General features: G+C 38.0%; 3 protein-coding genes across 4 annotated transcripts in view; 1 reads left to right on the top strand and 2 right to left on the bottom strand.

Moving 5' to 3' along the window:
* Positions 1–6,338, bottom strand: part of LOC134743671 (disintegrin and metalloproteinase domain-containing protein 10) — an 88,597-nt gene extending 82,259 nt beyond the window's left edge. Inside the window, exon 1 of the mRNA XM_063677264.1 lies at positions 5,823–6,338. Coding sequence (XP_063533334.1) covers positions 5,823–5,883 — 61 coding nt within the window. The 5' untranslated portion in view covers positions 5,884–6,338. The remainder of the gene's footprint in view (positions 1–5,822) is intronic.
* Positions 6,339–8,162: 1,824 nt separating this feature from the next.
* On the bottom strand, positions 8,163–16,501 carry LOC134743636 (methylthioribose-1-phosphate isomerase). 2 transcript variants are annotated; one of them, XM_063677217.1, is made up of 8 exons: positions 16,432–16,501; positions 15,987–16,137; positions 15,514–15,612; positions 15,205–15,341; positions 14,699–14,907; positions 13,972–14,135; positions 9,333–9,534; positions 8,163–8,330 (listed from the first exon to the last, which is right to left on the bottom strand). In XM_063677217.1, exons 2-8 carry the CDS (start codon positions 16,116–16,118, stop codon positions 8,221–8,223), a joined length of 1,053 nt encoding a protein of 350 aa, XP_063533287.1. In that variant the 5' UTR covers positions 16,119–16,137; positions 16,432–16,501; the 3' UTR covers positions 8,163–8,220. The 2 variants fall into 2 exon arrangements, with proteins under 2 accessions (XP_063533287.1, XP_063533286.1); XM_063677216.1 differs by having other exon boundaries at positions 16,303–16,441.
* A 1,522-nt stretch (positions 16,502–18,023) lies between these two features.
* Positions 18,024–19,458, top strand: LOC134743637 (peptidyl-prolyl cis-trans isomerase-like). The gene is made up of 2 exons (XM_063677218.1): positions 18,024–18,205; positions 18,805–19,458. The coding sequence occupies exons 1-2, from the start codon at positions 18,137–18,139 to the stop codon at positions 19,231–19,233; spliced, it is 498 nt and encodes a 165-aa protein (XP_063533288.1). The 5' UTR covers positions 18,024–18,136; the 3' UTR covers positions 19,234–19,458.
* Positions 19,459–20,161: the final 703 nt, after the last annotated feature.

The raw sequence follows: 20,161 nt of genomic DNA, 5'->3' as shown, positions 1-20,161 counted from the left end.
AAAGAATGGTTGCCGTTACCCTTATTTTAGAGGCAATTTGCGTTAGATAGTCTAGTTTCCTTTCCTCTCATTAAAATAAAAAGCTACCTATTTGAGTGCCGGAATGATATGGATGGTTGACGATTTTTGCATTATCACGTTCGAATAGAAAGATGTTATTATTAGTAGCGAGAGGGACGAGCAGCATTTATATGGCAAATTGAGACCGAGAATTTCGGGCGTCTTAATTAAATGTTTTTACATAACAAATCTTTCCTCAATATTACTCACAAATTACCGTTAAACTAAAGCTCATTTACACGCGTCCTATTTAATAAGATATATGTAGAAAGCAGGAGGAAGATGACGGACCTAATTTTTTATACCACCACTCTGATAAGAACTAACTAGAATATATTGAAATGTAGTCCACGATGCCAGTTCCGATTGCGATATACACTTCCCACGCAATCACCAATGCAGATTAGCGAAAATAACGAAATACCGTAATGATGGGAATGTAATGCTAAAAGTCTAGATAGCTCGCTGACAGATGGAAGCGTAGCCCAAAAAGGATGCAAATAGATTTCAAAGTGGGCATTTCCTCCCCACTGCTCGTTAACGTATTGCTAGTGACCCTTTCAACACTAACTCTGGAAATAAAACGACGTATGAGTGTAGAAGAATGAGTGTGCATAGTTTCTTTCCGTTTATAAAACGTAGCGTAGTCCTAGTTCCTGGATCGCATTTGTCGATTGTATCTAAGAGGATGTAGGTACCTTTTTGCAGATATCTGCGAATCTTTGACCGAGCGACTCGAAGGTAAATGAGAGGATTACTGTTCCCCGGTTTGATCGACGATAACTACCTATTCGACGTTTTTGGACCGTTTGATTGTTATTACCAGAATTCAGGTTTAAGAATCGTTATTCTTAAGAAGATATAACAAAACTTCACTTAAATGATAATTCATGTTTGGTATCTAGCGTAAATATAGAGGTTTTACTTTTTTGGCGATTCATATAAAAAATCCAAAATATAAAGTAAGCAAACTTAACACGTGTGAAGTCTAATTTTTTTTTTTTTTTTTTTTTATTATAAACTGATCGGCGATTGGCCCTAGTCACACCTGATGGAAAGTGAAGACAGGGCCTACGATGGAGCTCACCGGTTCAGTAACAGCCTATTCACTCTTGTTTTAAAGAGACCGAGGTCATATTGATCAGGGAATACAGATGGCGGGAGCGCATTCCATTCCTTAGCCGTCCGTACCAAAAAGGAGGAGGCAAAACGTTTCGTCCGAACGAATGGAATGTGGACCACGAACGGGTGCATACGCTCCCCGCGCCTGGATGTCCGATGATGGAAAGGGGAAGGTGGGATCAGGTCGTGCAGTTCCTGTGCGCACTCCCCGAAATGTATCCGATAGAACACCGATAGGCAAGCGACTCGACGGCGATGCTCAAGGCTCTGTATCCTTGACTTGACCGATGGATCATCGCCAAAGAGTCTATGAGCCCGGCGCTCTACTGAGTCCAGGGCCGCCAGCTGATATTTGGCAGAACCGTCCCATAGGTGGGAGCAGTAATTTGTAGAGAAACTGTCTATTGGCTGTACTGAATATGAACAGATATTTTAGGCTGTGTTTGAACAACTTTATGAATCCACAAGCTACCTACTCACCACCGTCGACTGCAATAGTTGGCAGGAAATGATAACGCAGCTATATGTGTAGTGAGATTAGTGTAGCTGTAGGTAGATTTATTTTCACTCTCTTGAATCGAACAAGTGTGCCATACTGCTTATATTTTATTGATTTAACACATTCCTACAACTATTGGACTGATGAATGGCGTCGAGTGCGTACTTTTAAGTTATCTGACTTTGGTTAGTATAGTATAATCCAAGCGCAACTAGTCAGAGAAAATAGTCCCAAAACTTACCGATCGCTACGCCTTTAGACTGACCAGTGACCAGTATAACGTATAACACAAACTACACACTATCCCAGGATACGAGCAGAAAACTGTATGAATAGGTATTAAGTACGCAAAACCATCGGGCTAGGATAACGGTACAATACAATACAGCGGATCATGGCAAGTCATAGACAGATAAATTATGTGTAGTCTTCAACGCATACATACCTACAGACCCGGCTAATTAAAAACGTCGTATGTCTATTATGTACAATAGCATATGTCTCTCATACCGAACCGGCGAGTAATAAGTGGGGTAATACTGGTTCCTAGTGTGGGTATGATTCAGAATTTTCGTAACTGGTTTTTGCGCCGTAAACTCGAACGTCGCGGCACTGGGAGATGAAAGTAGACCAAAACGGATGTGTTTACGTTTAAGTCACTTAACTATTAACCTGTCTAGTATCTATGCCAAATACTGAGGTCCAAATGTCGGAAGTTGGGGAAAACCGGATTTGGCAAGGTTAACAGAGCATTGGAGATTGAAAACAATGAATGATGCTAGAGATATTTAGATCAATAGGGTTTCACTCACTATTATTTTTAGTCGCTTTTGGCGATATGTTTCGGATTCTCTAAATCTCTAAATCTAATCTTAATTGATCTAAATATTTTGAAATATGTCTCACGATAGTTTAATTTCGATTGATGCTAGAGATACTTTATAAAAATTAAAGATTCAATAACAAGTAGGTATGTAACCACAATGAACCAAAAGGGCTTATTGTTGGATTGATTTAATTGATTTGAACATATTTACAGTGCTCAGTTAGCATTATTAAATATATATATAGTAATGGCCTGAGGGCCTACCGCGTACCACACGGCGTACCACGTTCGACGTGTTGCCTCCCTATCACACTTACATACGAATTTACAAGTGCGACAGAGAGGCAACACGTCGAACGTGGTTCGCGGTAGGCCCTCTGTGCCCAAATATGTCGTAACACACCTTTGTTACCATCAAAACAAGGATGGGTTGCGATATATTTTGCTACTTTGGCAGTCACTTTTTATTTGATGCTGACTATACTTATTTCTTTTCTCATGCTGACAAAATAAAATCTAATTTTGAACTATAATGGAAAGGTATAAGGTTCCAAATTCAAAACTACAAAATGACTAAGACTTTGGAAGACATATGTATCCAATCTAGGCCAGCAGTAGGCCGAGCACATGATTGACGCGACAGTATCTCGCCGCGAGATAGACTACCCGTCTTTTACTAACTGTATGAATTAAAGGGGGACAGAGTCTATGTCGCGGCGAGATACTCGCGCCAATTATGTGCTAGCCCGGCTGAAGTCAACAAAAACAGTGGTTTCTAGCTTAAGGTTTTATATCTAGCTATAGCCGGCCAGAGCACAGGGTGGCCTCCACTTTCTACCTAAAACAAGAAGCTAGTTGGTAGTGACTGTCTATGAAGCTGGTGGTCCTAGGTTCAAATCCCAGTATGGGCATTTATTTGTATTTATGTATATACTTTATTGTACATAGAAAAACACGAAAAACACAGTCACAGAGTAAATGAAATACAACAAAGGCGATCTTATCCCTGTATGGGATCTCTTCCAGTTCCAGCTAACCTTTGATTTGATTTGTGTGATGAGTTTGCTAAAAGGTTCCACTTTTCCGAGTTATGGGCAGTTAACCCTCTGCGGCTGATGTGCGGTCTGTCAGACACCGCCAAATAAACTTTTTGTTGGTATGTCGGCGTATGGCGCGATATAGCTCTGTCTCCTTCATTACCTTCCTAAAACGACAGTGATGCCCGTGTGGCGATGCGGTGCAGGTGCACACATCGGGAGATATGAGCTGTGGGTGTCCCACAGACTTGAGTACAGCAATAAGTCCTGGGCCTGACAGACCTCACCTCATAAAATTATGTACTTGTCCATAGTGTGAATAGTGTCTATCAGACGTCACCACATAAAAATATTAATGTTTCTATAGTGTCTGAGATACCTAACCACATAAATAATTATATTTTAGATGGCTGATCGAGGGAAAACAGACTTGAGTACAGCAATAAGTCCTGGGCCTGACAGACCTCACCTCATAAAATTATGTACTTGTCCATAGTGTGAATAGTGTCTATCAGACGTCACCACATAAAAATATTAATGTTTCTATAGTGTCTGAGATACCTAACCACATAAATAATTATATTTTAGATGGCTGATCGAGGGAAAACCTTTTAAATAAGTACCAACTTCAGGACTGATTATTGCCTTATTCCGTCTTTAGATTTTCTCAATTTTTCTTTCAGGTATAAATACAATGTTAAAAAGTAGGAAAATTATTAATTTACTAGAAGTTGTTGATTGTTTAGTTTTTTTATAATTTTTTTGTGAGCCTCAGTACAAATTGTAAGAAACTGTGAACTCATTAAAATTTATTATATTTTTCTTATGTATTTTGTTTTTAAACCCATTTTACAATTTAATTTATTAAATTATTAATGGAATAATCGATTGATAAAACAATAGTTACCATTTTGCCATTAGTTTATTTTTAATGAATTATCGAAAATGAGGTCTGATAGACTCCACATCAGTAGTCTCTCTAAAAAAGTCACCACAGTTGCAGAGGGTTAATGTGCATTAGTAATTTTACTCTAACTCGTAGCCCGTAATACTTATAATATTCCATATTTGAATTTCCTTCATTTTTGTACTAACTGATATCCAAGGTTATTAACCAATTTTTGATAATAAAATATAGTTAAATATGAGGGGTTTATTGTTGAACAGAATTGAGTCACTTAGGGCCGTTTGCACCATCCCACTAACCCGGGGTTAAGCGGTTAAATGATTAACCCAGTGTCAAATTGTACTGGTAACTCCAGGTTTAACTAGTTAACCCCGGGTTAGTGAATGGTACGGTACGTGGCCCTTAGTGTGTGTGTATTAGCATAAATAAAAGAAAGATTGATTTGCAGTTACTGCGGAGAATAAACACTTTGTTGATTAACAGTTTTCCGTGCATCTCAGACATCTGCATTCTCACCATCAAGCATTCAGATCTGTATACCTAACCTTGAACCATAAATGATACTAGATTTTAACCAATGCCAAGGTCAAGCCTTAAAGGTTTTGTCAAACCAAGGTGTAGGTACAGCTAATATGTGTGAAAAAACTAATATTGTGATTATACTTCTTCAGCCTTAAACCAAAAATATATTTAATTCAAGACAGCTAATAATTTACATTTAAGTTTTATATAAAGCTAATAAAGACTAAATGTTATGTATTGTAATCATTATTATTCTTATTTACTCAGTAGAAAAAAAAACGGCCAACTGCGAGTCAGTCTCGCGCACGAAGGATTCCATACCATTATGCAAAAAAACTGCAAAAAAATCACGTTGTCGTGTTGTTGGGAGCCCCACTTAAATATTTATTTTATTCTGTTTTTAGTATTTGTTGTTATAGCAGCACCAGAAATACATCTATGAAAATTTCAACTGTCTAGCTATCACAGTTCGTGAGATACAGCCTGGTGACAGACAGACAGACAGCGGAGTCTTAGTTATTACCCGTTTTTAACCTTTGGGTACAGAACCCTAAAACAACAGAAAAAAAGGATCATCAAATTATGATCGTAATACTTCAGTACACCATACAAATTCATCATCATCTTTATCAGAACATTATTATTTCCTTAAGATTTTTCAAAATTTTGTAGCCAAGGCCCTTCAAGCATAAATGAAAGACAGTAGGGCTAGGGACACATGGTGATTTCAATGGAAGTTTGTATAAGTGGCCAGTTTATACCAATATTATTACAAGAAGGATGATGTAGTTAAATAGCTATGTTTATATTATTGTCAATGATCGCGACGAGACAAAAGCAGAGACTTACCACTTTCAATGTAAGGCAGGGCCAGGAGCACAAACACTGTGTATCCAATTTCACTAATCATTGTCACTTCTTCAAACACTCCACGGGCACTAACTCATTGCACATTAAAATAATACAGCTGATTTTCAAACTCCACAAAACCTTTGTCTGTTTTTCGTCCCGACGCATGCGCCAGCAAAGAATATTTTTTTATTTACATTACAATAATATAAATTCTGTACAATTTATACAAAAAACTAAACTGTTGTCACCTAAATATTTTACAGAACGGTCCTAAAAGCGAGTGGAAACATGGATTGTTTCCGTTTGTGTAAACGGACCAGCCCAAAACCACCAACATTTAACAGTTATACCACTTATAGCACAACAACTTATACATTTCACGTTTTTATTTTCATCGTTCCATTTTAAAACTACCACTTTTTTACCCTAAGGCTATGCCCTACAATATAAAACATTATAAGTTAACAATAAAATTCCAATCCCAGTGCTCGACTGCAGAATTGATTGATTATGATTACATTGATTACACACTGTGACTGATTTTTTTTCATACTGTCAGTCCGATGACGAATGAATGAACGGTGGTCGGTGACATAAAAATGAGTGAATGAATGGATCATGGTTATACCATAGACCATATTTCAGTGGGTCATACATAGATCATAGACATTCGTACGGTTATGTTGGTATCCATGTTCTCGAATTCTTAAATTAGTCCAGACGATGCAATTTTTCGCACAATATGATTAAATTGGGTGGCGTGGACAAATAAATGCAATTAGAAAAAAACATGATCCCACTTGATTTGATTGTGAGACCGTCTCAATATGGCAAGCGAAATGAAACCACCAAGCATTGACCTTTCTTTAGTAACTTTAAGAGGGACGCTGCAATACGTGAGACAAGACAGATAGATATTTTATGTTCTATCGTTTCTTACGTATTTCGGCGTCCCTTTTGTCAGTTACTAAATTTAGGAAGGTGAAAAGTCTGGTTAATTATATGATTTCTAAAACATGAAAAGCGCCCTCCACACTAATATAAAATAAAATATAATATAACCCACGGGGGTTATATTTTATATGATCGATACATTTAATACATTTTTGTTTTGTAATAGCACTAACATTATTTTTATTAGCTATGTAAGTTACTAACACATATGGGTGTATTAGGCCTGAAATAAATGACAATTTAATTTAATTTAATTTTTAATTTATATTTAACTAGCGACCCGCCCCGGCTTCGCACGGGCAGTTCAAATAATTTACACAAAACCTTTACAAAGTATACATACATTATAAATATACTCTATCTATTTAAAAAAACGCATCAAAATCCGTTGCCTAGTTTTAAAGATCTAAGCATAATAGGGACATTAAGGACAGACATACATATAGAGCGCAAAGCGACTTTGTTTTATACTATGTAGTGATTATTTACCATAGATAGCTAGCTTGTTTGATTTTAGAAACTGCGATAATCGCCCAATTTAAATTAACAGTAAACTTACACAATATTTTATTTAAAGCAAAACCCATGGACATAGCAAAAAAAAAAAGAATCTCAAAGATAAAACCGGTCCAAAAAGGTACAACCTGCATTTACCCGACTTCAAGATTTCTAAAGGATGAGGTTCTCAATATGGTTGTATGTTTTTCTTTTTAAAGTTTGGTGGTCCACAATCTTCTTAACAATATTTACATATACTTACTCTTTGGCTGTATAAATAAGGATGTAAGGATTAGGAAATTCAATAATTACGTTTTCTTTTAGTTTCTCAGTGCCAGTTGCACCATTTGCACTTAACAGACTGATCAACGTCACCCGGCGCGCCGCAGCGGTTTACTGTGAAACTTTCCATACAATCAAATTTAGCGAACTCTTTAACGATGACAAAATGTTTGGTGCAACCGACCCTTTGTATTTTAATATATTATTGGATATTTTGAGCAGTAATAGGCTTGATTATAACTTACATAATTTTGGATTATTCATAAAAAGCATGTAGATTTGTTATTAAATCGCATGGCATGCTTTAGTTCAGGGTTTCTTAAAGTTTCTTAGGGGTGCGTAACATGTTTACAAGTGGTCCGCAGTAGGTCAGTTACCAACTGTAAACATACTTATTAGGAAATTTTGCACTAAACTTGACGAGACCTAAGTGCAATGAAACAATAATATTTTTTGACCGGGTGGCGGGGTCCGTGGAATTGTAGAAATTGAGGAAATGGTCCGTGACTGCAAAAACTTTAAGAAACCCTGCTTTAGCTGATGGCTAGTAAGATACACAATAGCTATAAAGGTTAAACAATCATGTATAATCGTATAAATTACTATCCTTAATAAACAATTGGTAAAATTGAAGGCACTGAATGGAGGATCTCATTGCGATTTATTTACACTCCTTTATTCTGTCAGGAGGAAACACTCCCTTTTCTGTAATAATTCCCGTAATAAGGTTAGCTGGTGTGAGGTCGAAGGAGGGGTTCCAACAGTTGATACCTGCAAATACACAAATAAGCTGGTTATAATGTGATGTAGGTAATAAATACCTAAACCTAAATAATGTTTATGACTAGTAAACACCCAATAACCACTAGTCGCCCAGACATCAAACCTAGCCTAGACAAATGCTATTCAAAATAGAATGAAATAGGATACCTTTTTATATGCCTATCAAATGGGCGGCTAACAGAACTGTTTTTGTTTATCTGAGGATTTTCAAGTTTACATGAAGATTAGAATGTGTGTCGCAAGAAGTCGGCGACAGCGAACGAGATAAAGATGATGATTAGATGCAGATAAGTAAGATGTATGTATTTCCAAAGTCTTAAGACTATGTAGTCTTAACCCTTAAATGCATGATTTTTTGTATAACTTTTTAATAAATTGAAATAGATGTGTCATGCTGTATAAAAGTAATAAATGTGATTTTGGATAGCTGCATATTGAGCCACGGACCATAGAATATACGATGCATATATACATCATTATGCATTTAAGGGTTAAGAGAAGTATTTCCAAATACTATGTGGAAGGGCATACTCTGACGCAGGCGCACACTGCGCAGAGCCAATTTCTGTATTTTCGTAACTTTAATTCAAACTGTAAACCTAGTAATAAATTTTGGAAAGTATTGCTGGGTTTCTTATTGTCCGCCTGGACAATAGTGGACAATTATTTAAAAACCGGCCAAGTGCGAGTCGGACTCGCGCACGAAGGGTTCCGTACCATTACGAAAAAATGGCAAAAAAATCACGTTTGTCGTATGGGAGCCCCACTTAAATATTTATTTTATTCTGTTTTTAGTATTTGTTGTTGTAGCGGATGTGATAGAAATATATCATCTGTGAAAATTTCAACTTAGACAGTTGAAATGTTGTTGAATTTCTGTCACGGTTCATGAGATACAGCCTGGTGACAGACGCACGGACGGACAGCGAAGTCTTAGTAATAGGGTCCCGTTTTTACCCTTTGGGTACGGAACCCTGAAAACGTAGTAACCTGGAGCAGCAATCCGATGTTCTCCAATGTGCGTCATTTCCCTGTCCGGTCGCTCTTCGATCTTGATCCGCTCGCCGGACGCCAGAGACAGGTCTACGGAGGTAAACGGCGCCGCCACGTAGAACGGAACGTCGTGGTGTTTCGCCAGGATCGCTATTTGGTAGGTGCCGATTTTGTTCACGGTGTCCCCGTTTGCAGCAACCTAAAAAAAAACAAACAATGTAAACTTGATAAAAAATTTCAACTTAGTGGCTTAGTGGATTGTGTGAACGGGATCTTTTCATGTACTAGCTTGTAGGCCGTGTAAATTAGAGAAGAGTCGTAGAATTTATGGGCTCCCTTACATTCCACGACTCTTCTCTTTCCGCATACATAATAATAATAATAACGACCCGAGTGCTCCAGAGAGTCGGTCAGGGTCTCCGTCTCCGGCGTGTCTTCGTCGGTCGGAGTGGACCCCAAGGGGACCCGCAGGACTCTCAGCTCTGGCTTGCCTTCATTGGCCGTCCAGAGGGGAGTCATAAGAGCTATATGCTCCAGGGGTGGAAGTGAAAGATGCATAAGACGCGAGTTGGCACAGTGGCTGCTAACAGCCACACCTCTCGACACCCCTGAGCCGCTCACACTGGTGTTGCTCCTGGTCGTCTTCACGACGGCAGTTTCAGGGGCCCATCTAGTCAGCGGCAAGTCACCACCTGCCTCGATAACGTGTTTTAACATTGTTATGGCAGGTGTCCGGAGTTCTTTACAATAGCCCAGTCTCATTGTCCACCCAAACTTCAATCCATAGACCGGTATACTGTTCACTTTTTCTGCAATAGTCCCAATGCCTGCTGCGACCGGTTCATGGGTGTCTATTGTTGCGCCTGTGAACGGGTTCCAGCAGGCGTTCTACATGACATTAAAGCTCTCCAAGGGGCCTCTACGTGTTGGATCTATATCCCCACGCAAGCCTATCAAAAGACCGGGATTTATAGGCCCGTGATATCGAAGGAGATACAAATAATAATAAAGCCTTTATTTCCTTAACTTACAAAAATATTTACAGTTGTGTTTAGTTTTAAAGAGTATATACAATACAATACAATACAATCATTTATTAATAAAATTAAAATTTTACACGTCATAGTAATTTACAATGCTATTCTAAATTACATTATTATTCACATACATTAAATTATTAAAATTACAATGCATTATTATAAATTCGGTACACAATTGTTAACCAAATGTTTATTATATATAATATTATAATGTTTTAAATATGCAGGACTCATGTGACATTCTATTCCTATCAGAAGAATTCGTTTAACGAGTAAAAGGCAGCAGAGACTAGGTATTTTTTAAGTTTGAGTACGAAAGAATTGTAGCTATTCGCAGTTTTTATGTCTTCAGAGACTCGGTTATAGATTTTAGGGCCAATTGTGTGCAGACATTTTTTAGATTTAGCCAGCCGTGTGCGGGGTGGACGAAGTTCGTGGCGGCGCCTTAAGTTGTATTTGGGTTCCGCAGCGTTAGACTGGAACTGTTCGTAATTAAACCTTACCTGTTTAGCTACCTCTAGGATATAAAGGCAGGGTAGCGTTAGTATTTTGTTACTAGTGAACAGTTCTTTGGCAGGGTGGTCCCATTTGATTTTTATATATCTAACTTAATAAGCTAAGGCCCCTTTCTGGGTATAGGCCTCCTCCAATAGTCTCCAGACTTTTCGGTCTCCTGCTTTGCTTTTCCAGTTCTTTCCTGCCGTATTTTCTATGTCATCAGCCCACCGTTCTCGGGGGCGCCCTTTACCTCTATAGTTGACTGGGCCAGACCATGTAGTAACCTTTTTCGTCCATCTATCGTTTGGTGCTCGTGCCACATGTCCGGCCCACATCCATTTCAGATGCAGGGAATGCTGTAGAGCATCTATGACGTTTGTTCGTTTTCGGATATCTACACATTTTTGTCTATCGCTGAGTTTGATGTTAAGTATGCTCCTTTCAATCGATCGTTGGCATGTTTGTATTTTTCTTTTGATTTTGTTGTCAAACGTCCAAGTTTGTGAGGCGTAAGTTAAGCTGGGCAATATACAGGAGTCTATAACTTTTTTCTTTAGTTTAAGTGGCAGTTTTGATTTTAGTATCTCTTTATATCCCCAGAATTTTTTCCAAGTTATATTTATTCTTCTTTCTACTTCGTCCAAATGTCTAGAGGGCTTAAATGATATTTGTTTGCCCAGGTATATATAACCATAGAGTAACTTATACTAGAGCGGTACTGTCATAGTAAATTTTGTAACCCCAGTAAATTCACTGCCATCTGTCGACACACTTTAAAACTAAAAATGAAGATTTATAAAAATACGATAGAATGTATTTAAATATGGATAAATGATTTTTTTATTTGCATTAATTATTTTTATGATTTTGACCCATGTTCTTTCACTGATATGCGTTAAAATTGTTAAATAACAAACGAAACCGTCAACGCCATCTATACGACAGTAGGCCAAAGCTAGTAGCGCCCTCTGAACGAGAATCAAATTTTCTTGATTTTCGAGGCACGTTTTTTCCTTAGACTGTATCCATCTATTACGGAGTTATATCTATCTTTGATATAACTGTCTATGTATTCAAGTGGTGTTTCTTTGACTAATATAGGTACCTTAGATCTATTTGTAGCGACTTTCGTCTTCGAGGTGTTTAGTTGAAGCCCAATGTTTTCACTTGCTCTACAAAGGTCGTTTACCATTTTCTCCAATTGGGACGGTGTTTTTGAAAATAATATTATATCATCTGCAAATCTAAGGTTTGATAGGTACTGCCCATTAATGTATAGTCCTTTTTCTTTCCAGTTTAGGTCCTTCATTATGTGTTGTAAAACTGCTATAAAAATCTTTGGGGAGAGTGGGTCCCCCTGCTTCACCCCTCTTCTTATATTGATAATGGGCCCTATTCTATCCAATTTTACACGGCTCGTACTTTTTCTATAGATGTCTCTGATTATATTTATGTACGTACCCGCCACACCTTGATGTTTTAGTGCTTGCCAAATGCTCTCGTGTGTTATTGAGTCAAATGCCTTGGCGTAATCAATATAGGCAAGATAGAGTGGGTTGTTAAATTCCTGGTATTTTTCTATCACTTGTTCTAAAGTATATATATGATCAGTAGTGGAGTATCCCGGCCTGAATCCGGCCTGTTCGCTTGGTTGGTGCTTTTCTATATGCGGCTCTATTCTTTTTTCAAGGCATATTGAAAACAACTTGTACAATGTGGGCAGCAAGCTGATCGGCCTGTAGTTATTAATGTCAGCTGGATCGCCTTTCTTATACAGTAGAATGATCCGTGATTCTGCCCAATTTTTGGGTACTATTTGCGTTTCAAGTATTTTATTAAATAGTATAGTAAGGGGTCTAGTCAGAACGGAAGTTCCAATTTTTAGAGCTTCATTGGGTATATTATCTGCTCCAGGGCTTTTTCGTTTTTTAGGCGCTTTATATTTTTTTGTATTTCTTGGGCGTCGAATGGTGGAACGGCTATATTTATATTAGTACATTCCGCATACATACATTGCATAAAAACTTCGAAATTTCTACTTACTTGTGTAGGAAATATGGTAAAACAATGGCAATGAGGGCTAACGCGTATGAATTCGCCGCTAGGGGCGCTAGTGTAGATGGTGGTCTTTTCCATAGTTCGAAATGTCAAATGTCACTTGTGACTTCAATGACTGACAGCTGTTAGTGTTTTGGACCACCATCAACAGAGGCGCCGAGAGAGGATCTTGGACTTCCGGTTCGAACGCCATCTTGATAGTAGCCTCGTGATTAATTCCTTTATTTTTTGTTCATTAATATTGTTTAAAGTGTAATATCGATAGCTTTATTATACAGTAATCTAATTTGGTAGTGTGCAGTGAATGGAGAATTAATCTCAAAGCGTGTTTAACCACCATTTTGGAGTCAACGGCCGGTAGTCCACGTGCTTCTCGTAAAATCCAGCTATCGGTTTTACGAGACAACAACAACGAACTACCGAACAACGTCGTGCTCTAAGAGCATTTGGTATTTCTACTTCTAACCGTGTCTGGCTAGAGCCCTAGAGGCCCATCATTTTATTTACCGTACACTGGCTGAAGAAAATCTAGAAATATTAATTCGATCCCACATGGATCCCACTTTGACGTTGGCGAAATCATCGACAGTACCGATGGAGCCATACTACTTAAAGATTGATTGATTGAACAGAGGCGCCAACTGGTGAGCAAAAAAACGATAACCCTCATTCTATAAGGATCGAAAGAGCTACTAAGCAGAAATAGCATATAAATAAAATTGCACATCAAACAAGTGTAATAAATTGTTTTCATAATCGGGCATTTTTAGGGTTCCGTACCCAAAGGGTAAAAACGGGACCCTATTACTAAGACTCCACTGTCCGTCTGTCTGTCTGTCCGTCTGTCTGTCAATTTTGGGAAATTGTTTCTTTCCTAGCAGCATGGAATCTGGGCAGAAATAACATTAAATTTAAATTCTAAAAAAAAGTCCAGTGCATCACTACAGAAAAAAATGCCCAATCATAATCATTCTTTATTGCATTCATGTACAACATGTACAAACTCTCAGTTAAAAGTGTAGGTACGTAATAGTACGTACTCTGTCAGCCCCAACAACGACCGCATTGATTTTCCTGGAGCGCATCAGCGCGGCCACCATGCTGTCCACGATGAGCGTGGACGGGATCTTCTCGTGAACCAACTCGTAGGCCGTGAGCCGGGCGCCTTGATTGTACGGACGGGTTTCAGTGCAGTACACGCGCTCTGAAATTATTATATTTAATTTTATTAATTTATTGAAGTAAATTAATAAAAAAAACAGACGTCAACAACTTTCGAGAATTATTAAAAGTATGTATTTAAATAACCTGTTAGTACATTCCTATACAACATCTAGGACATCGCTGCTCAGCAGCCCAAGTCCAGTAGCCCCCAAATGAGTGCATTAAATTTTAAGTGGTGTTTAGGTCATAGCTATTTCAGCGATTTTTTTTTGCATATTTATTAGTGTCATATAATCTATCTCTACCTACGTACAAGCAATCCTTAATTTTCTAATAGACGCAGACCACAAGAACACCACGTCGCTAAGACCGAGCTTTAACTTCATGACTTGATTTCGCACGCACACATATTTACTTATCTTGGTTTGAACCAATGACCGTACGGCCCTTGAATTGTTAATGATGAGTGTGCGCGTAACTACAAGATAAATCGGCGTGATTTAGAGTTACGGTTTTGCCTTAGAGATGTCTGTAGAATTTTAGGTCCATGAATTTTCCGGCCTCTGTAGTAAATGTAGTAATGTATTGTAGATTATACCTCACCTAATCTTTTGGACACATGAAGCGACCGTATGACGCCCAGTGCCGTGCCGTACCCCGCCGTGGCGAGCGAGCCCGTGTTGCAATGCGTGAGCACTCGCACAGAACCCTCGCCTTCGATATTCTTCAAAATAGCCTCAGAGCCATATTTGCCGATGGCTTTGTTGTCCTCTATGTCTTTGCTAAGCATAGTTTCTATGCTGCTAATGAATCTGTAAATTAAAGCAAAAGAGTAAGCATATTTTAACATAAAAGTGTTGTTTACTACTTTTACTAAACATTTTCTTTTGAACATTAATGTAAAAATTATACAAATTGTGAAAGATAAAAAGTCACCTCTATATTAAATCTTTCCGAGAGAAGAAATTCACATAAAAACATCAAGTTAAATTAGACAAGTTTCTTGTTTTTGCATATTGTTTTTGCATAAATTCTTATCTAGCCTATTTTCCTTTAATCCAATCTTTTGTAACATGTTTAGAAATAAAATATTTAATTTTTATACCAACTTCTCTTTAAATTCCTCAGGCGAAACATCTTCATTGGCACTCAGAGTATTGGCTAAATTTATAAGCTCATCGGCTGCCAGTTTAATATTAACAGCTGTTGGTCGTGCGGACACCAGGTAGTTCAGTTTACCTTCAATCTGCAAGTGGAAATGGTGCCAACTTCAAATACTAATTACAATCTCCGGCACACATGGCAATTTGTCAAATGTAACTGAAAGTGGAGTCCTGTAAATGCTGATTTATAAATAATACATTTCAATGGTTGGGACTTGGATGATAAATGATTTTCTTACAAACAAATTAAATTACCTCTTGTCGCATTATCTTTTTGTCCAAACTGTTGTCTTTTAATAATTCAACTGCTAATGATAGACAACCAACTATTGCTATAGCAGGTGCACCACGCACCTGTAAATGAAAATATTTTTATATTTTGCTGTGCTAGTGAATTATGGCACATGCTCAATTATGGAAACCCTATGACACCCTGAAAATTCTACATAAGGTTTTCTCTTCTTAAAATTTCACATAGAGGCATTTACAAGTGAAACAATGATAAATCTATTTTAATTCCTTTCATTCAGAAGCAAATAAAAAATAGGATCTGTGTAATATATAAATATGTAGTTTCATATAATGTCAATATGTGTAGACTATATAAGAACTTGTACTTTGTTAATCTAGGTAAAACACATACAGTTTTTTTTAAATGCTGTTTAATTATTTTAATATATTACATAATATTAGTATTTCAACCGTGTTTAATATTTTAGCCAAATTACCTGCATTTTATTAATAACCCTCCATCCATCTTCCACACCTTGTACTTTTATATATCTCGTCTGCAGGGGCAATAGTAGTTGGTCCAAAATTTCCAGCTTTCCCCTTTCATATTTAACAGATTCCAAACTCATTTTATGAAAAAAATTATATCTGAAAAGAAGTACGAATACTATTACATTACACTACAAGAACAATGATTCTCGTGACAATTAAGGCACACAGCTGATAAGAGATTCATCTCATACAAATTATGATAAGGGCGAAGAAGATAACCTTTTTTAAGATTTCGAATTATCAAGAATAAATTATACTAACTTGTTAATTAATATACTTGGCAAGACTATGGCCTAAAATATGTGTATACAACCATTTATTCTATTTATTTGTATTATAAATGTGCACAGAACTTAAACTTAAATTGTAAAAAATATAAACAAAAATTACAATTTTCAACTACTTGCTCAAGTGACAGTGACAGGCACAGCGGCAGGTTGACGCATATCAATTGCAAACACGTTTCGCGCCCCGAGTAGTAGTTTTTTTAATAGGATGGGTATACGATGGATAAAAGAATATAATACTCAATAGGAAAGATGGATGAAACCGGAAACGTTCTCTTTTTTTGGTTCATAGTGAGACTAAAATCATTAAATCATATCGTGATGCCTCCTCCACACTCGTGCGCGAATCGCGGCCCGATGCCGCGAGCCACGCCACGAGACGAGACGCGACTGTAAACGGTGGGCTCGTGGCTCGAGGAGAAGAGGGAGGGCAAGAGACGAGCCACAAGCCCACCGCTTACACTCGCGTCTCGTGACGCGCTTGCGAATGTAAACGGACTGTTTCTTTTTTTTCGTAAGCTCCTCCACAGTCGCGCACGAGTGTAGAGGGAGCTATAGGTTTCTAAATTTCTAATATTTTAAAACATACAATACCCATGACTAATTAAGATGCCACGCTTCTTTTGAATTCCGGTTACATTATTTATAATAAGTTTTTTTTTAAATAAAATATACTGTCAACCAAAGTAAATATAGTTGCTCAAGCAAATCTTGCCAGTAAATAAAAATAAAAAAAAACTACACTCATCCCCTTCTTCTGGGCGCCGGCACCAGTGCAAGACAAAGACAGTATGACTCTTTCCGTCTACGCCCGAAATGAGACAGTCCCTTGACAAACTATAACATTGCACATTGCGTTTTCAGAACGATTTGTTAAGGCCCCTCCACACTCGTGCGCGAATCGCTAATCAGCGAAATCGCCACTAAGCCATAACTAAAGGCTGTTCAGACGGGGACAATTTTTCGCCAATCTGATTAAATTGTTCGATGAAATGAGGATGAAATCGCCGTGCGTAAGCAAACGCCAATTTGGCTCGCCGAATTCGACCGCCGATTATGACCGAATCGATATTACCGATAAAATGTGGTGCGGACGCGAGAGTGTGGAGTCTAGTTCGCTAATCAGCGAAATCGACTCCACACTCGCGTTCACGGCGTCGCGCCGTGTAGTCTGGAGCTGGCTTGACGCTAGTATTCGCGTTCGGGGGCATTTTTTTAATTTAGAGTGCTCAAATATCACCATAAATTTAAAATTGGTGAAAGTGGCCAAATTAGCTTTTGCGATCGCACCACCTGATTTGATCGGACAATTTAATTATTTAATTTAATCAGATTGGCAAACATTTGTTCCCGTCTGGATAGCCCTTAAACTAAAAACTATAAAAGTATATTTCGGACTACGTTAGTAATTAGTCAATGGGCGAGTATTTAAGTTACTAAACGTGTCTGAACACCAAAAATTAAGTTGAGTAGATTAGTAATAAAATGGGTCCACTCGACTAAATCACTGACTAATCTACTTGACTAAATTTTTGGTGTTCGGACACGTAATACTTGCCACTCGACTAAGTTACTAACGTAGTCCGAACTAGGCTTTAGATATCAGCAGAAAGTGTAGCTTAAGCCTAATGCGTGGAACAAGCGTGTAGAGTTTGGTGTAGAGCGTTTGCGCTAAACACTTTACTTTGTCTATGCTTCATTCCTTTTCCGCCCGGCATTGACGAGGGACGCAGTCGTACGACGTACCGTGCGCCATTGTGGTTATACTAAGACAGAAATTAAGGTAGTTTGCGTTAAACTACAAGAAAATGTCTCTACCGCGAGTTTTCTTCGATGTTGCTGCCGACGGCAGTTCAATGGGACGTATTGTTATCGAAGTAAGTTAAATATATCAAAAAATCCGACCGGCGTGACCGGCCACGCTTTTTCTGGAAGCCGTTTAGCTTACAGCTTAGTGTCAATTTATAAAACTGTAACATGTTTTATGTTATTTAATGAAATCTATTCATGAAAACTTTGAAAGCAGTCTAAACATACATGATTGTATTACATGGTTACTTTTTTACCTACTTATCACTCCATAGTAGGTATGTAGTCATCATAATTAATTCCTTGTCGACCATTACCTCTATCGTGTGAAGGTCATATATACCACTTTTGTTAGATACCTTCTAAGTCGAGATTTCCTTTAAGGCTATTTCGATTGATAGGATGTTCGTTATGTTATTACAGATTACAGAGCAACATTGAGAATGATGCGGCATTTTTGATGGGAAAATTTTGGCTTCGTTAGTGTTTCACTAGACTTATATTGACCGGGATATAGACCGTGATTACCTTTTGTATTATTTATGAGTCTAGTGAAATTAACCGTGAATCATTCAACTCTCTATTCGTTAGTGTTTACCTAAATATGTTTAAAACTTGTGCATTTTAACATTGTAACCAAATTATAATGTTGTTTGAATTGTTTCAGTTGAGGACAGATGTCACCCCCAAGACTTGTGAAAACTTCCGTGCCCTTTGCACCGGCGAGAAGGGCTTCGGTTACAAGGGCTCCACCTTCCACCGCGTCATCCCCAACTTCATGTTGCAAGGAGGCGATTTTACTAACCACAATGGCACTGGCGGAAAATCCATCTACGGTGAAAAATTCGCTGATGAAAACTTCGTCCTGAAGCACACTGGACCTGGTGTCATGTCCATGGCCAATGCTGGCCCTAACACTAATGGATCCCAATTTTTCATCACCACCGTGAAGACTTCCTGGTTGGACGGCAGACACGTCGTCTTTGGGAATGTGGTTGAGGGCATGGATGTTGTCAAGCAAGTTGAAGGCCTGGGCTCCCAGTCTGGCAAGCCTTCCAAGAAGGTCACCATCTCCGACTGTGGACAATTGTCCTAACTTGACTCCTCAGACAATTATGTATTAAAATTTAATATGGTATCTTAAGTTTTAACATAATGTCCTCCCAAATATAAAACCTTCCCAGTCATAAAGAGAAATATGAAATAAAAGTTAACTAATGGGTCATTCCAATTACGTTAAGAATTTATAGCTCTGTTTAGGTCGCGACGACTTTATTTCTGTGCATTGTCTATTCATAATAAATTAACTTATACATAAAAACTTGTTTTCTTTCATTAAACGCAGGCAAACGATACTATTGTTAATGTTACTTATTGTTTGCCAACAGACCGAAATTTGATACCCTTTCTAGTCTCGCAATACATGCTCTTTGTAACTAGTCTGGTATAGTTACGTTAAACATCGCCATTGTATCTACTACCTTTATTTATATGGCGAAAATGTATAAATTTTTATGACCGTAATTGCACCTGTTAATATTTTGGTCGACGTGACGGTCAGACTTGATAACTTGATATATAGCTTCAATTGCGTCACTCTTCAACACTGAACGTTACAGCACATAAACAATTCTTATCTCACCTCGGCCTCTAGTAAAATATTCCATTGCAAGGGCGTGGCTCTACACTACACCTACGACTGCATAATATATGTATGACAGCACCGCGTGGCCACCGCCACCAGTAGATCCAGTAGGTAAAATGCATCGGAATATTCGGAATGATGCCTGTAATAGAACTGGACGCTAATTCAACCTGCCAACATCATCGGCGGGTCAACACCCTATTTTCAGCTGGATACTGCAGTACTGAAAATAGCTATCACGGCATTTGACACTTCAAACTATGTAATAGGTAAGTATTTTTCCTTACGTTGCGAGTTGTTCCAAACCGGAATTAATGTAGGTATTTTAGATTAACTAAAAAAAACGGTTAGGTAATAACAGATAGCGTCTTTACATCAA

The sequence above is a fragment of the Cydia strobilella genome, chromosome 8 (genome assembly GCF_947568885.1).
Source record: "Cydia strobilella chromosome 8, ilCydStro3.1, whole genome shotgun sequence".
In the NCBI taxonomy this organism is placed as follows: Eukaryota; Metazoa; Arthropoda; class Insecta; order Lepidoptera; family Tortricidae; genus Cydia; species Cydia strobilella.
This window is presented reverse-complemented; position numbering and strand designations above follow the sequence as displayed.

Coding starts and splice junctions, on each gene's coding strand:
- LOC134743636 (XM_063677217.1), bottom strand. CDS start 16,118: ATGAGTTTGGAATCTGTTAAATATGAAAGGGGAAAGCTGGAAATTTTG. Junction 14,136..14,698: donor TCATGTGTCCAAAAGATTAG/GTGAGGTATAAT, acceptor TAATAATTTCAG/AGCGCGTGTACTGCACTGAA. Junction 9,535..13,971: donor TCGTTGTTGGGGCTGACAGA/GTACGTACTATT, acceptor GTTTTTTTTTAG/GTTGCTGCAAACGGGGACAC.
- LOC134743637 (XM_063677218.1), top strand. CDS start 18,137: ATGTCTCTACCGCGAGTTTTCTTCGATGTTGCTGCCGACGGCAGTTCA. Junction 18,206..18,804: donor TGGGACGTATTGTTATCGAA/GTAAGTTAAATA, acceptor GAATTGTTTCAG/TTGAGGACAGATGTCACCCC.